Source organism: Lissotriton helveticus, chromosome 6, assembly GCF_964261635.1.
Source record: "Lissotriton helveticus chromosome 6, aLisHel1.1, whole genome shotgun sequence".
NCBI lineage: Eukaryota > Metazoa > Chordata > Amphibia > Caudata > Salamandridae > Lissotriton > Lissotriton helveticus.
Genome location: NC_136067.1, coordinates 2,112,329,566 through 2,112,348,126, shown reverse-complemented (window position 1 = coordinate 2,112,348,126; position 18,561 = coordinate 2,112,329,566). Strand labels below are relative to the sequence as shown.

General features: G+C 45.3%; 1 protein-coding gene across 1 annotated transcript in view; it reads right to left on the bottom strand.

Moving 5' to 3' along the window:
• Window positions 1–18,561, bottom strand: part of LOC144763072 (uncharacterized) — a 160,726-nt gene that overhangs the window by 130,308 nt on the left and 11,857 nt on the right. Inside the window, 3 exon segments of the mRNA XM_078648374.1 lie at window positions 8,326–8,452; window positions 13,305–13,368; window positions 13,370–13,425. Of these exon segments, the coding sequence (XP_078504500.1) occupies window positions 8,326–8,452; window positions 13,305–13,368; window positions 13,370–13,425 (247 nt within the window).

Below are 18,561 nucleotides of genomic sequence, written 5' to 3'. Positions count from 1 at the left end.
AGATCACAAATCATACCCACTTATGAGGATTTAGAGCCTGACCTACTTCTAGATTGGGAGGAGCTCACCGATAATTCTAACAAACTAATGAACATATTAATAATAAACTGTGAGAGAAAAGTCACCCTTCTCCAGAAAGAAATAGAGAAGCTAGAGTTAGAGATTAAAGACTTAAACCTACCCGAGGCAACCGAGAAAAACTATGCAATTTTAAAAGATATCTTACAACGTCATGTTGCTGACCTTAAGGAACGTAAGAGTAGGAAATTAAAAAGGGATGAGAAAGATTACACCAGCGGTCGAATATTCACCTTCGCAAAGAAGTACGACCATCTAATCAATAAAACTGTCCCTCAGAATTTAGGAGCAAATAGATCTGCTAGCTCCAGTATGACATCACTGAATACAACACACACCAGTGGAAGTGAACAGGAGGACTTAGGTGGTGCTAGTAACACCAATAATGACACCAATAATTTTTTATTGGAAATAAAAAGAATTAAGACTGGGAACAGAGAGAATCGCAGTCAGGCTACGCCAGGAAAACAAGGAGAGGCAGGAGAGGGGGGAGGAAATACAGGTCGACCAGGAATGAGAACCAGGTCATGGAATGCGAATCAGAGAAAGTAGATAATGTTGCTGTAATGATTTTAAGTGATGCTGTTTTGACTAAAGATATGATTTCTGTGTTACAGAAAGGTATGAGTTTTTGTCTCAATAATGTTGGAGATTTGTGAACCACGAAAATAGATCTTTTCAAATGTATTCGACGTCTTAAACTAAAAAAACATTTTGATTTGAACAAGACTATAAATAAAGATCTGCAACCAAATCTTGGTGTATTCATATGTAATGAACAGTCGATTGAGGATATTCAGAACACTAGATTATTGATGTCCATTACTGATTGTGAAGATGAGGCTGTCACAATAGACATGATAATGCGAGATCTAGATATACACACAGATTACAATATATCTAGCAACCTTAAAGATAAATCAAAGTGGACACCAACACTGACTACGGGCAATAGCATTGACGTATTCCACAAACTCGTATCTGCTGACCTAGACAAGCATGATTTCAGAGAAACAGCATCTCATTTGCAGAAAGACAATCTGACACACAGGGAAAGAACAGTACTTAAAGAATTGAGTGACAATAAGGAACTAACAATCAGGGAAGCTGACAAGGGGGGCAACATGGTAATTATGAGGACTAGTGATTATGAAACAGAAATACTGTCACAACTAGCTAACCCCGAATGCTATGAACAATTACAATGCAACCCTATATGGAAGCTCACGGACTACATTAACTTACACCTTAAGAAATGGCATGGTTCAGGTCTCCTGGACGACAATGAACTCACTTATCTCAGAGTGGATCGTCCAAGATATCCATGCATATATACTCTTCCAAAAGTACACAAGACTGACAAATTCCCCCCAAGTAGACCGATTATATCGTGCATTGGTGGACCTACGGAGAGGATATCTGAATATCTGGACATTTTTCTAAAACCACTGGTTGTAAATCTCCCATCCCACATCAGGGATACAAAACATATTTTGGGCATTATGGCTAACTTGGCCTGGGATGATACCATGTTACTAGTTACCTTAGATGTGGTATCATTATACACATGCATCAAAAGGGAAATAGGTTTAACTGCAATCAAAAAAATGCTTAGTAAAAGGACCGCCAGCTCATGGTTACACACCGAAATAATTGTGGAAATGGTAGAACTTATACTGGACAACAATGTGTTCTTATATAAGGACCATTGGTATAGACAAAAAAAGGATGTGGCCATGGGCTCCAGATTCTCACCCTCGTACGCAAATCTAGTGATGGGTTGGTTCGAGGAGTTGAGGATCTGGGGCCCATCGGGCACAGAATGGAATGACTCAATCCTTTTCTGGGGCAGGTACATAGACGACTGTATCATGATTTGCGCAGGTACTTCTGAAAAACTACTAAATTTCTACACATATTTGAAAAATAATGAGTTTAACATCAAGTTCACTATGGAATTTAGCAAAACAAAAATACCATTTTTAGATGTAGAATATTTGCTGATAATGACAAAACCCACAGCAACCTATATATAAAACCAACAGCATGCAACTCACTTTTGCACGCATCCAGCGCTCACCCTGCACACCAAATAAGAGCAATCCCATATGGTGAACTCATACGGACACGACGCAACTGCAGCAGAGATGAGGAGTTTGAACAGAATAAAAAGGGAGTTCTGATAGGTTTAAAAACAGTGGATATAGTAAAAGTATCCTAAAGAAAGCAAAACTTAGAATAGACAAGGTCAAACGGGCAGACACTTTGAGAGAACAATCAAAAAATAAGGAAAAAGATGACAAAATAAGATTAGTCACTAGCTACAACAATTGGTCTGGGATACTAATGAAAAGTCTAACTAAACATTAGCATCTCCTAAAGACAGATAGCTTATTGAAGAGACACATATCTGAGAAACCTACACTTACATACAGAAAGAGAAAAACAATCAGAAACCTACTGAGCCAAAGTTATCCAAGTGAGAAGACCCAAGAAACTTGGTTAGACAAGCATACAAAGGGCTTCTATAGCTGTAACAACTGCAGTGCATGTAAATGGGCCTACAAAAAAGTGACGGAATTTGAAGGTCCATTTGGGAGAAAATACCGCATCTACACCAACATCAATTGTATGACGAAATTTGTAACCTATGCCCTAGTCTGCAAATGTGGTAAAAAATACATTGGCAGTACAATACGGACACTTAGGGAAAGAATCCATGAACACATTAGGGCAGTCAAACAGGGTGATATGCGATACCCAGTTGCTGCCCACATGTCAATCTGTCCCGCGCAAACAACACATCGAATGTTTGAATTCTTTGGAATAGAACACACACCTAGACATCCTAGGGGAGGTAATAGAGAGCTAACCTTAACCCCTTCGCTGCTCATGACGAGCTCAGCTCGTCATGCAGTACACTGGTCGTGTGCTCATGACGAGCTGAGCTCGTCATGAACAATGGGAATGCTGGAGTAACAGCACTGCAGGGGAATTCCCTTAGCACTGATGTGGTTAAGACAGAGAGAAGCCCTGTGGATTATGAAGATGCGAAGCGTAGAACAGGGCTTAAATATTGACCATGAGCTACATTACTTCCTAGGGAGGTAGTTGACTAAATACATATTCTATACACAACACGCTCACATGTGGACACACCGAACTGTAATATAAGTCTGAAATGAGGTTCGCATATGAATGTATGAATAATGTATCCCATGATGGAGCTCATAAAATGTTCTATGATAATATACTTGTTTATTAATGTAAGTACCATGACTATGTACTGACCCTACATGATGGAGAGACCATTAGATCACCAACCACCTGAGAAATATATTCTCTGACGCACACGTGCACTTTTATATACACAACCTACTAGTCTATCATTAACAACTATTATAGAACACCAATAGTGAATGACCACTCACTGAATTCACTATAAAGGGACACACAAAGTCACTCTAAGTCCTGTTGCATTATTTGGTACTCACGGTTCATACGTAACAGATACAAAAAGAAAATTTATTAAACGTATTGTTGGCAATTGATTTGAAAATTCATTACCCAATCACTAATTATATCACAATAAAATACATAACATCACTATATGTCACATCAGAATAGTGGCAATCGCGGCTCAGACGATAGAGACAGCTTAAAAGACGCACCAACTTCTACATGACACGTGAAGGTTAATGATATAATGAGAGATATATCTGAATTTTAATATATGTAGTAAAATCAGCATAATATTGATAAATGTATATCAAATCTGGGGTCAGAAACAAGGATCCCCATAATTACTGATATAACGATTGACTGAGCTACTGTTAGAATAAGTTCGACCCTGAAATATTCTCTCTAAGAAAATTAGTCCACATTGGCCATTGCATAAATTATAAAAACTACAACTCATTGTAATCGTACACTAAAAAGGGTGACATAGAACTAACTAAGAATATTAGCAACGGCTCTTCCTTATGAACAATATCAAAAGAAACAATGATGCAAGACAGATATCATTATGTTTAAATAGATCGTGTATATAATTGGATTAATAATAAAAACACTACATATAAATATTTTATAAGGTGGTATCAAACGATAACCCGAATAATTAATTTATGCGCCATGATAATTTAACATTTCTGAGTAAATGGACCATAAATATACAAAAATAGACTCAAATCAATTTTAGAGTGAATGCTATAAGATGGCGACTGCGTTTCTGTATTAACAACACCTAGAACACCTAAACCGGGGAGGCTCACGTGCCCTTTCTACCCCAATCGGCATAGCACCAATGATGCGTAGGTCACGAGGTTCTCGATGACCTATCACGAATGCGCCTAGAACACGGAAGTGTTTGTAATAAATATGCGGCGGGTTGGAAAGACGATAATCGAGCGGACACGCTGATTGTTAACGGGGAGCCTTTGCGAACTAGAGGACACAGGGGAAAGGTAAGAGGAACACGAACCCGATAATTGAGGATACATTACTTAGCACTTGAATTTTAATGTTAACGATAATTTTCAAATCAATAGTATAAACCCGGGGATCAACAAGGTATAATGAGTGGGACTCTTTACAAGCTTTAAAGATGTACTTAAAAGTATAGGCATGCCGGACCGTACAGTGTAAGAAAACCAATGATGAGAAGGAAGTTAAGATGAGCTACTTGCTGTAATGAAATCCTTTATTAATAACAATATAGACATTCAGATAAAATAGACAAACTTGCTCTATCAAATACAATGGTATCTATAATTAACATGAGCAAAGATTGGTAACAAAATAGATAGTATGAGGATTCATCTGGAGATATTTTAAAATCACCCTTAGTGACACTACAACCTTAAAATATGTAAATGTAAATGTAAATGTAAATGTAGTTGAGCTTATATAGCGCACAGCTACCCGCAGTGGGTTTCCCGGCGCTTGCTTAGGGAACCCGTCCTGGTATTCCCCTGTGAGATAACCCCGGCAGGGTATCCACAAGGTGAAAGCCAGGCATCCCGCCGCGAGGGGCCGTTGTGGAGATTAAGCAAGCTATTGCCCAGAGTCACAGAGTGTGAACCCGTGAGTCGAGAAGGCACCGGAGCGAGAATTATCGAGTCCGTGGAATTTTGAGCCCAAGACCCGCCGAGGCGGGGAATTGAACCCTGGTCCAGGGCCAATCTCAAATTCCGGGTCTGCCGCCTCTAACCCCTGAGCCACACTTCTCCATATATAAAATACCAGTCAATCTATGCACTACTAATGATTATTTACGAATTAATAAGAGCTCTAACAGCAATGTTCCTTCCAGCCTTCCAATACAAACTGTGATTTGGAGCCATTTTGGACATCATAAGCTGAATATCAAACAACAGAAGACCCCCGTAGAACCCCCACGCGAGTTGGAATTATCACCGCATACTGAGTAAGTCAGCAACTGTAAATAAGTACAAAAACACTTTTTTGTGATAAATGATAAATATAAAATAATACTTAAACTATAAAAAAGCTGTACTTATTACTCCTACAGCTAAAAGAGAACAGATCTGGAAATAGGTATTTATGAATATGCACCATTCACATAATGTCATACCAGCGATGTATAAATCGCCTGCACTTGAAAATAAATACGAGCACTATAAGATCACTATATTTTCATAAAATCTTGACACATGGTGCTGGTTCAGGGTTTTTCAAGAAAAAATATGCACGATGATCACAATGAGACACGGTATCAAATCATGCCTTAATAAGACTATCCGAGTACTGGATCTCTCCATTCCATACAGGTTCATAGACCTCTGTAAGTAACAGAGGTGCATTCTGTGTTATACAACAATAGAAGTGTATCTGAACACATTGTGATTTTATACTGGGAAAAATGCGCAATATCAACTATGTACTATGACAGCTTATCAAGGTGTGGGTTGCATCTTCTAAATGAGAAGAAATGTTGTATAATATGTTTCTCGAAACCCACTGAGTGGACACACTACTATAACTTATCCCGATGAGGGCCACATCTACAAACATAATGATCATGTGACGTATGTTTATTATTAGAAACTATGACCAAAAGTATACATACAGATGGCAACATATTTTTGTTTTCTTTGTTTGAAATTCTGCAGCCTTGAAAAAGTCATGGGTTACACTCCCAGTTACGACGAAACACGTGTCGGCTGTGTGGAAAACTTCCAGTGACCAAGAATAAATACATATTGATGTACTAATAACAACTACGTATTGTGATTGTTTCAAAGGGTGGCAACACCTATATATAACAGTACTATGATATACGTGTGCTAAGGAGTGTTACAGTTTGTTTGGGGAGTATGCTCACGTTTGGAAGGATTAAGTGGTTCCTTCTACCTTATAGCACCGTCAGATATAACGTTTGGACTTGATCAAATGTGAGACTCTCTAAGTGGCGCCAAATAACCTATATCAAACCACTGCTTGTACTTGACTCTAATCTGGATTCTGACTACAACATAGCTTCCCTATAACGAAGGAGGTGGTAAAATGGCACTGGATGATAGTGGAAGGAATGAAGCTGATCTCTTCTCGCCAGAGGAGATCTGTAGGAGAGGCCCGCCAATGCTGGAGATCTCAAACGTCTGACAAGACTCAATGTTTATTGTACGAATCAGTGAAATCGAATCTATAAAAAAGAACCATTTGTTTACATGACATAGAGCTTATGGGACCCTTCAAAGGCTATTGAGGCTGGGTAATCAACCTGAGAAGAGCTGTTGCAAACGCAGCCTTGAGAGGGCAGGTGACTTGCACGTTCATGCAGTGCCCATGAATTCAGCTGTTCTGGCAAGAAGAGGGTATGGCTCTATCCTAGATACTGGGTAAAGAAATTAAGGCGGCCGTGCTTTGATCATTTTTGGTATCCTTGAGGTTAAAGGGTTTATTTTTAAACTTCTCAAGAGGCAAATATAACTTTTATTTCCACTACACCAATTGGCAGGAATGAAAGTACGCATGGAATGGTTTCTCCTGTTTCCTCAGGGGTTATAGAGGGGGTTCAATCAGCACTACAGGTTGGCACTGCAGTGTGTAAGTAAAGTAATCTCAAAAGTAACTTACCTGTAATTTTATTAAAAAGTCAATACAAAGTATATGAACAGTATTCCACAGTGTTGCATTACCAGTAATTCAAACTGTAACCATTCCAAAGTACATTTACAACTGCATATTTACTGCAAAGTACTTATCACTTATCTGTGCCAGACTTGCTTGATTCTAGGAAATAAAATAACTACAAGGATATTTTTATACAAAAACCAATTGGTCTGAAGTTCAGACTTTAAGTGTGTGATCTCATTTGGTGACTGAGTGTGTACAACAAATGCTTAACACTACCCTCTGATGAAGCATTACTGCTCAACACACATTACCACAAATAGAGAGTGAGGTGCTATCTATTTTTACCTCAGCTTACCTTTGGGGTTTCCCTGGACTCTGTGCACACTATACCTCACTTTGGTATCGTATAGCCAGCTTACTACAACGGTTAAAAAGTTGCTGTTAAAAATTCTATAAAAATACATGTTATTTTTCTGAATTGGCCTGGAGTTTCTTCTCAAGCGTATCTCTAATTTATTGACTCTGTGGGTACAACAAATGCTTAATATTGTCCTCTGATACACCTAACTGCCCACCCACACTACCACAAAAGAGAGCATTTGGGATTATTAATTTAAACCCTGTAAGCCAATAAGGGTCGTCTGGATTTTATACATAGTGTACCTCATGTTGGTGCACTACATAAAGAGCCAACTTCCTACAGTGATAATGAATTAATTATGATTAAGGCCAGGGTAAATTTAAGGTATAAGGAGGGTTAGATTTAGCGTTAGGGCAGAGAGAAGGGCAAAATGACATTTATGGATTTTGCTTTGGAAGTGAAGCGGTCGGACTGAGGTAACAGGATGAGGAACAGGATTTGTGAATGAATTGGGTCAGAGCTGGGATATGAATATAATCCAGGTTAAGCAGAGTTAGTGTTGGGAATAATGTTAGGGATGGGGACAGAATTAAGCTTCACCTGAGGGAAGACGAGTGAAAGGAAAGCTCTCTGTAACAGAATTCACCATTAAAGATTCATTACAGCGGTACATTACTGTTAATTTTAAGTTTTAAGTAGTTTTTCTACCAGCCTCATCCTTCATTCAGCACAGATCCAGTGTCGCTGCATAGAGCACTATGAAGAACTGGGATAGATGGTTTTACCCAGAGACAGAAGGGCGGTGTGGATCTCCTCCATCACGTTTCTGCAGACCTCCATCTGCTGATCGCTCATCCGCCTCCAGTCCTCCTCCAAGAAGCACATGGCAACATCTTGGAAGGTTACAGGTTCCTGCAAAAGCAAGAGGCAGAGTTCAGCATTGCCCTCATTCTAGGGTTAGACTGGGATACATTTTGGAATTGAGCTCAAAGTAGGTAGTATGTCAAAGGGATACTTCCAGGACAAGTGGAAATGTAAGTGATAAAGTCAATAAAAACAGGATAAGAAGTAGGGATAGGCGGAATTTGCGTAGTCGCGCTACGGGAAAAAATATCCACGAACATGCGGAATTGCTTGTTCCGCCCATTCGCGATACTTTTTTCCTGTTCGCGAACGCTGCTTGTGTGCTCGGGGCGAAATATCTTGCGAACATGCAGTTTGAAGTGCGAACAAGCACAAAATTCTGCGGAGGCGCGGTCGGGGAATTTTTGGCAATTCTGCGTTGTCAGCGGAACGCGAAATTACCCACATTCTGCAAGTGGAACGGAATTTATCGCCCAGGCCTAATTAGAAGGCATCTTCTTTCAGAACCCATACTTTACATGCAGGCTCAGCATAAATAACTACCACGAGAACTGTAGAATGCACCTTTTTATAGAGATAAACAACCAGGAAACTGAATAGCAAACCGCCTACTCAACTAGTTGTCATACTCCGATAAACATAATTTACTAAAGTGAGCTGTGAAGCCAGCTTAAAGTGCAAAGACTGAGCACTATTAGGGGTGCCAAGTTGAGCATCATCTTCTGTCTATTTCAAAACTGCGACGTCTTGCTTCAGGTTTCAATGGCAGTTCTATGAGAAAACAAACTAAAAGGCAAAGGCACAAAAAAATTGACGGTCAACATATTGATCATACATGTCTCCCAACAAAACTTATAACCTGTATTATATCCCTAAATCTAGCAAACCTCACTTCGGCCATTTGTAGGACTCGTTGCTGTTCTAGTCCCATCCTTTTAAGGGAAAAGCACTTGATAGAGACTGTTGGAGAGTTTGTATGGCAGACTGAGTGAGACAAGCAGCTCTATCAGTCCACTGTACAATATTCAAAACACTTTTACTTTGACAGGTATACCTGGGACAGATAGCCTTCCTCACGACCCTCCAGAGGCTATGATGGAGCACCACCGTGATACGCAAGAGGAACTACGTGGTGAGAAACTCTGTAGCTGGTAGAGTCGGACTGTACACGTTGTTCATAGGGCCATCAGACCAACCCCACTGATTGATACTGCTACGAGGGGTTGGTCAAGAGTAGAGGTCGGAGTATATTTTACTTCTGCACGTTTTTTCCAGGAGGGGTGCTGAAGATCTTGGTCCTGCAGAATGCCTTGAACTTATTTGTCATATAGGGCAGAAATATTTTGACCATACTACAAAGTACACATCCATAACCCTGTCTCACAATGCTTTTATCCCCTATTCCGTAGGACATAATAATAAAGTTGTTGTCCCTACTGAGATAGTTTTAAACACACACACTTTTTTGTTGCACTCTGCCCTCACTTTCACCCTTGAGGTATTGAAATCTGACGTGCTCTATATAAAACACTCCTGCTCCTTCCCCGAGGGGAAATTTTAGCCCACACTTGGCACCTTGCGGTCCCAGTGTGTTGAGGAACCCAATGATTAAGCATGTTAACCTCGGGTGAGTGAGGGTTGTCATCCAAATACCGGTTGTGCCCCTCCTGCCAAAGCCTTACCTTAGTTGCACCCTGCTACCCTATATCTCGTGTGACTAAAATTTGCCTGGAACTAGTATAGGATAGATCACTGTATTTCGTAGCATATACTTCCTTTTGACCCCTTGTGTGAGAGATATTTTACATTTTTAGTTGATATTAGAAATGGGGGTCTCTAGTTGGCAGAGGTAGGTACCTTTGACCCTTGCTTCTAGTCAGGGAAAGGGGGATACACTCCTGAATAACCCCTGCTCACCCCCTTGGTAGCTTGGCACGAGCAGACAGGCATATCTCAGATGCAATGTGTAAGGTGGAGGAGTGTGGCTCACTGATTAGAGCGGCAGACCCTGATGCAGAGGTCTGGCCCGGGACCAGGGTTCAATTCCTGACGCGGCAGGGTCCTGAGCCCAAATGTCCACGGACTCGATAATTCTCGCCTCTGTGCCTATTCTAATCACGGGGTCCCACGCTGCAACTCTGGGCAATAGCTTGCTTAATCTCCACTACGGCGGCCCACCCGCAGTGGGATGCCTGGCTTTCACCTTGGGGATGCCCAGTAGGGGTTATCTCACAGGGAAAAAGCCAGGACGGGTTCCCAAGGCAAGCGCCTTGATGCCTTCGGGTGATGCCTTCGGGTGATACGTGCGCTATATAAGTCGCAATACATTTACATTTACATTTACAGTGTGTAAAGCATTTGAGAACACATACAGTAATACAGTGAAAACACTGCAAATGGACCACACCACACCAGTTTAGAAAAATAAGTAATCTGTACTAGACTTCACACAAGACCAAACAACAAGACTCCACAATACAGTAATCAAAATAAGTCTCTGTTTTTCGTCCCTTGCTTAGACCTTGCTATTAAATGGAACCCCAACTGCTTAAGACAGAACTCCTGGGTACTCATTATATGTGTTTCTTGCAGAAATACGTAGTCTACATTCATCTGCCGCAATCGAACTGCTATCTTTTGTCTTTTTTGGACATCGTTTAACCCACAAACGTTCCACGTTACGAATCTAAGAGACATATCTAGTTTTTAAGGGGCCACCGACTGACTGCTCACTACTAATTACCAATCTTCCAGGCTTGTTCTTCAGTACTTCTATTTCAAAGACTCCCATTTTGGTACTCTCAATCCATTCAACTCGATACCCATACTCATGTTTCCATTCTAGATCAACTTCTTCATGTTCATGACAAATTCCAATGCCCAAGTGCCCTGCCCCTGCTCCCTCCCTCCCCCACCCCGAACAACCCTCCCACAGATACCCACCCCCCCTACAGGCAAATAGGTCCAAAGGACCTATGTCTGACCGACGATGCCTACAGGATGTCTCGCCCTCCCTCCCCTGATTCTCAAAAACCATAAATTTCACTCATGGTGCTCCCCCAAGGATAATATTGAACCCCATCTACCCCCGATATTACCTAGAACTATTAACACTCACCAGTTGCCCAAAGCGGGTTGCAGTACCCGAACACAACTCTTCAAAAGTTTTACAGAGGTTCTAAAGGTTCTGCTAACCGCAGTAGTTCACCAATGTATTTTGTATTATGAGTAAAAAGCTGCGATTCACATTTTACTTAAAAATCCCTGCAGTCAATTTTGTTAGTTTTGGTGTCTAGCAATTCATAAAAATAAGATCTATTTTTATGAATTGGTGTCGGATTCTTTCAAGTTGTGTGATTTTCTTATTTCCCTGTTTTGGTACTTCTAAATGCTTCACACCTGGACCTTTGTTTAAACCCGACTCCTCAGAGACAGAGCCACCCAGGGTTGAGCTAAAATGTAACACCTGAGCCTGACTGGCCCAAGGTGGGATTGTGAGTGTATTACATGGTGAGGTCACACAACCACACCATATAATGCACCCCGTCCCCTCACACTGACCAACGGGGGGCTTGGCTTGTAATGCAAAGGAGGTGCTCCAGCCAAATCCCATGGAGTCTCTATGGCAGAACACTGGGCTGAAAGCGACAACACCTCGTTCGTCCCATGGCCAGTTACAAACCTGAATAACGGGGGGCATGGCTTGTAACGTTCTGCCCCTGTGCACAAATTCTGATCACTAGAGTTAGGGGTTCAGAGTTTGAGAAACCCTAAAGGTATAGCGCCTGATGGTGTGTTGTGCAGGAGCTCGTTAGCTAATCGGGTGGGTGATCAGCAAAGGTTGCACCTTCATTGGCCACGCTTGGATTGACTGTAATTTAACCCCTTAGTTTGCCTTCCCTACATATGAAAAATAAATCTGCAGCAGAGTTCTCACAAACACAAACTGGTGTGGTCTTGCTCTTAAGACATTTACTCTATGGGTACATGCCTTGCAACCAGGGCAATGTGTGTGTGGTCTTGTCTTTCGTCTCATGGTCTTTACTCTATGGGCACATGAGTTTCAACCAGGACATTGTGTGTGTGGCCTTGTCTTTCATTGTATGGTGTTTACTCCATAGGATTGTGCATTCCAACCAGGACAATGTGCGTGTGGTCTTATCTTTGTCTTATGGTCTTTACTCTATGGCTAGGATTGTGCATTTCAACCAGGACAATGTGTGTGTGGTCTTGTCTTTGTCTTATGGTCTGTACTCTACTGGTACATGAGTTTCAACCAGGACATTGTGTGTGTGGCCTTGTCTTTCATTGTATGGCGTTTACTCCATAGGATTGTGCATTCCAACCAGGACAATGTGCGTGTGGTCTTATCTTTGTCTTATGGTCTTTACTCTATGGGTACATGAAGTTCAACCAGGGCAATGTGTGTGTGGTCTTGTCTTTGTCTTATGGTCTGTACTCTACTGGTACATGAGTTTCAACCAGGACATTGTGTGCGTGTGGCCTTGTCTTTCATTGTATGGCGTTTACTCCATAGGATTGTGCATTCCAACCAGGGCAATGTGTGTGTGGTCTTATCTTTGTCTTATGGTCTTTACTCTATGGGTACATGAGTTTCAACCAGGACATTGTGTGTGTGGCGGGATATGGAATATCAGCGTTAAGTGGGTGCTAGAAAGCAGGCTCCAAATGGGAGGGGCCACTCGTACTGCACCTCAACCTGCCATAGACCGAGGCAGAGGACGCGCCACTGCTAATGCTTGAGATTTCATAACAACAGAGATTAGCCAGAGTGAGGCATCACAAGTGCAATCCTTCAATAGTTTGGTTTTATATTGACCTTATAACACAAAGGAAGTACTGGAAACAGTACAGGGCACAGGACAGACATGTATCCTACCCATGCAACGGAAGCTGGTTTCGACATCTTCTCTTGGGGTCTTCCTCTCATGTAGTCGGTCAGTGGGGCCCGGCTCGTTTCCAGTTCGAAGTGAATGCGGGATCCCTCCTAGGTGCAGGTGCTGGTGAAGAAGCAAATACTTTAGACAACAGCCACTGAGGCAGTGCATCATCTTTCATCTCTTTCTGCAGACAGAATGTTCATGCACAGTTCAAAGAGCTGGGACCCAACATGCTCAGTGCACATCAGATGCCGGTCAGTATCCAACCCCACCATGAGATCTCACCTTGAACCGTGCTTGTTAGAGAAACCTGCACTAGCTCACCTCAGAAATGGAGGCATGGAGGATATGCCGCATGACTAAAAACACCAACAAGAATAATCAAAGCACTAATTGGAGCAATAAACCAGGCCCAAAGACTAAACTTTTCCCGTCCTCTTCAAAAGCTCCACACTCCAAAGACCTGTAAAATCTCAAAAGCAGCAGGAACAAAATGGCAGCAATAACAAAACCGTGTTCAGGGAAGATGAAAAAGATAATGTTAAAAAAAAGCAAAAAGGATGAGAAATATTAGCAATAAGTAAAAGAGATTTGAGACGAAAAAAAAAGGGAGCAGCCACATTAAGGAGTTGTATGAAACCGAAAGCTGCAACAAGAAACCTAGAATAGCAATAACAAAGAGAGATTGGAAATATGAGGCGATGGCAGCAATTGGATACACAGGGCAATGAGACCAGAGACTCCAATATGAGGAGATCCCAATAATCGGAAACACTGGGCAGCGAGAACAACGTGACAGAATTATAAAGGTGATCACAGCAATTGGAAACACTAGGTAGCGAGAACAAAGACTGCAGTGTAAAGGTGACAGCAGCAATCGAAAACACTGGGCAGTGAGAACAAAGACTGCAATATGAGGACATAGCAACAATCGGAAACACTGGGCAGCGAGAACAAAGAGACTGCAATATGAGGACATAGCAACAATCGGAAACACTGGGCAGCGAGAACAAAAACTGCAGTCTAAAGGTGATCGCAGCAATCGAAAACACTGGGCAGCGAGAACAAAGAGACTGCAATATGAGGACATAGCAACAATCGGAAACACAGGTCAGCAAGAAAAAAATAAACGCAATATAAAGGTGATAGCAACAATCGGAAACACTGGGCAGCGAGGACAACGACTGCAATATAAAGGCGATAGCAGCAATCGGAAACACTGGGCAGAGAGGACAAAGAGACTGCAATTTAAAGATGATCAGTAGCAATCGGAAACACTGGGCAGCGAGAACAGAGAGCCTGCAATTTAAAAGTGACAGCAGCAATCGGAAACGCTGGGCAGCGAGAACAAAGATACTGCAATATGAAGGTGACAGCAGCAATCGGAAACACAGGGCAGCAAAAACAAAGAGACTGCTATAAAAAGGTGACCGCAGCAATCGGAAACGCTGGGAAAGGAGAATAAACAGTCAATCAATCAATCAATCAATCATTGACACTTATATAGCGCGCTACCTACCCGTAGGGTCTCAAGGCGCTGGGGGGGGGGGGTGCCGCTACTGCTCGAACAGCCAGGTCTTCAGCTTCTTCCTGAAGGAGAGGTGGTCTTGGGTCAGGCGCAGGTCGGGTGGGAGGGAGTTCCAGGTCTTGGCGGCCAGGTAGGAGAAGGACCTTCCTCCCGTAGTCGCTCTTCGGATGCGGGGGACGGCGGCGAGGGCGTGGTTGGCTGATCGGAGGTGGCGTTTGGGAGCGTAGAAGTTGATTCGGCTGTTGAGGTAGCTCGGGCCCTGGTCATTTAGGGCTTTGTGTGCGTGGGTGAGGAGGCGGAAGGTGATTCTTTTGTTGACAGGGAGCCAGTGAAGGTCTCGCAGATGTCCGGTGATGTGGCTGGTTCGTGGGATGTCGAGGATGAGTCTGGCTGAGGCGTTCTGGATCCGCTGGAGTCTCTTCTGGAGCTTGGCGGTGGTACCGGCGTAGAGGGCGTTGCCGTAGTCCAGTCGGCTGGTGACGAGGGCCTGGGTGACGGTCTTCCTGGTCTCGGTGGGGATCCACCAGAAGATCTTCCGTAGCATGCGTAGGATGTTGAAGCACGCCGAGGAGACGTTGTTGACTTGCCTGGTCATGGAGAGGGAGGAGTCCAGGATGAAGCCCAGGTTGCGTGCATGGTCTGTCGGTTTGGGTGCGGTGCCCAGGGCGGGGGGCCACCAGGAGTCGTCCCAGGCGGAGGGTGAAGAGCCTAGGATGAGGACCTCCGTCTTGTCAGAGTTCAGTTTCAGGCGGCTGGTCGTCATCCACTCGGCTACCTCTTTCATCCCATCGTGCAGGTTGGCTCTGGCGGAGGCGGGGTCGTTGGTCAGGGAGAGGATCAGCTGGGTGTCGTCGGCGTAGGAGATTATGCTGAGGTTGTGTTTGCGTACGATGGCCGCGAGGGGGCTCATGTAGACGTTGAAGAGGGTGGGGCTCAGAGATGACCCTTGAGGGACGCCGCAGATGACTTCGGAGGCCTCTGACTTGTACGGTGGTAGGCGGACTCTCTGTGTTCTTCCGTCGAGGAAGGAGATGATCCATTCCAGCGCCTTGTCCTGGATTCCAACGTTGCTGAGGCGCTGTACTAGGGTGCGGTGGCAGACAGTGTCGAATGCCGCGGAGAGGTCTAGGAGGATGAGGGCCGCTGTTTCTCCATTGTCCATCAGGGCTCGGATGTCATCGGTGGCGGCGATGAGGGCGGTCTCGGTGCTGTGATTGGCTCGGAAGCCGGACTGTAAGGGGTCGAGGGATCCGTTCGTCTCGAGGAAGGCGGCCATCTGCTTGTTGACGGTCTTCTCGATGACTTTGGCTGGAAACGGGAGGAGCGAGATGGGGCGGTAGTTCTTGAGTTCGGTGGGGTCCACTGTTGGTTTCTTGAGGAGAGCGCTGAGTTCGGCGTGTTTCCAGCTCTCAGGGAAGGTGGCGGTGTCGAAGGAGGTGTTGATGATGTCCCGCAGGTGGGGTGCGATGACAGCGTCGGCCTTGTTGAAGACGTGGTGAGGGCAGGGGTCGGTCGGTGATCCGGAGTGGATGGAGTTCATTGTGCGGATGGTGTCTTCGGTGCTGATCGGGGTCCAGGCGTGGAGGGTGGTGGTGGGGGGTGGTTGTTCGGTCATGGTGTGCGTTGGTTGGTTGTTGAAGCTGTTGTGTATGTCCGCGATCTTGTTGTGGAAGTATGAAGCGAGGGAGTTGCAGAGGTCTTGCGATGGGGTGATGTCGTTGTTTCCTGCGCTGGGGTTGGAGAGCTCTTTCACGATGTTGAAGAGCTCTTTGCAGTTGTGTGCGTTGTTGTCCAGCCGGTCCTTGAATGCTGTTTTCTTGGCGGCGCGGATCAGCTGGTGGTGCTTCCGGGTGGCAAGCTTGAGGGAGGTCCTGTTGTCCGGTGTAGGTTCCCTTCTCCAGACTTTCTCGAGGGCTCGGCAATTCTTCTTGGAGCTCTTGAGTTCGTCGGTGAACCACGGGGCTTTCTTGCTGCCGGGTCTGCTGGGCGGGGTCCTCAGCGGGGCGAGCTCGTCCGCGCAGTTGCTGATCTACTTCGTGAGGTTGTCGGCGGCCTGGCTGGGGTTCGCTGAGCTGGCAGGAGGGTGCTGGCTCAGGGAGGTGGCGAGCTGGTCTGCTGTGATCTTGTTCCAGCTTCTGCGGGCGGCCTGTTGCTGGTGGTGGTGGGTCGTCGTTCTCTTGAAGGTGAAGTGGACGCAGCTGTGGTCCGTCCATTGAAGCTCTGTGGCGTGGCTGAAGTCGATGTCTGGGCTGGAGGAGAAGACTGCGTCCAGTGTGTGTCCGGCGAGGTGGGTGGGGGTGGACACCAGTTGCTTGAGTCCAAGATTGGCGAGGTTGTCGAGCAGGGTGCTGGTGTTGCGGTCGTTGTTGTTCTCCAGATGGAAGTTGAGGTCCCCCAGGAGGATGTAGTCAGCGGAGGGGAGGGCATGCGGGCTGACGAAGTCGGCGATGTCCTCGCTGAATTGTGTGCGTGGTCCAGGGGGTCGGTAGATAAGGGTGCCTCTGAGGGTGGTGTTCGGGCTGGTGTGGATCTGGAAATGCAGGTGTTCGGCGGTGGTCAGGGTGTTGTCGGTGCTGGTCGTGAGACGGATGGTGTTCCTGTGGATGATGGCGATGCCTCCTCCCATCTGGTTGGCGTTGCGGTCCCTCCGGACGATCTTGTAGCCCTCTGGGATAGCGATGGCGATGTCGGGAGCTGAAGAGGCGTTCATCCAGGTCTCCGTGAGGAAGGCAACGTCAGGGGCTGTGGCGTCTAGAAGGTTCCAGAGTTCGATGGCGTGTCTGTGGACGGAGCGGGTGTTGAGCAGGATGCACTTGAGGTGGGTGCTGCTGGTGTTCGACTTGGCGGGTGCTGGTGCGAGGCAGGTCCGGATGCAGGTGAATTTGCAGGCGTGGCAGCTGAAAGGTCCGTGGGTGCGTCGTGGAGTGGCTTGATGGCATTCTGGGAGTCGGCCGGTGTTGAGTGCGGTGAGGGTGGTGGCGGTGTACGTCAGGTGGGTTGGTCGGGGTCCTCGTGGGCCAGGGGTCCTGGACTGGGCGCGGTCCAGGCGCGGACGGGCGTAGACGGGCTTACCTTTGGCGCGCCTTCGGCGCACAATCGGCGCGCCCGCTGTGCGTGACCGCTGCGCGTTCGCACGGTCGCCATTTAAGGCGAAGTGCGCGGGTGGGCGGAGCAGCTGGGAGGCGGGAGCGGGGAGGGAACAGAAAGAAAAAAGGGGCGGGGTCAGCGGTGGTGGCGGGAGCGAGGAGCGGGGAGGGAAGGTGGAGGGCGGCGAGGTAGGCGGGCAAGCAGGAAGGAAAACACTATCACGGGCAAGAAAAAAAGATTAAAAACCAGGCACAGAAGGGAAAATAAACAGCGTTAACACGGGCCGAAACTGACAGGAAAAACAGGCACAAGTGTCGAACAAAACAAGAAAAACAAATCCAAAACAAGCAACAGCCGGGAGAACCGGCAGCGAGGCAGGCAGCGAGGCAGAGGGCAAGGCGATGGGGCACACGCAGCAGCTGGTGGCCGTGCGGCGCGGGGGTGTCCCACAAGTGGGTAACAGTCTACTATATAAAGGTGATCGCAAAAATCAGAAACACTGGGCAGCGAGGACAAAGAGACTGCAATTTAAAAGTGACAGCAGCAATCGGAAACACTGGGCAGCAAAAACAAAGAGACTGCTATAAAAAGGTAATATCAGCAATCAGAAAATACAGGGCAGGGAGAACAAAGTGACTGCA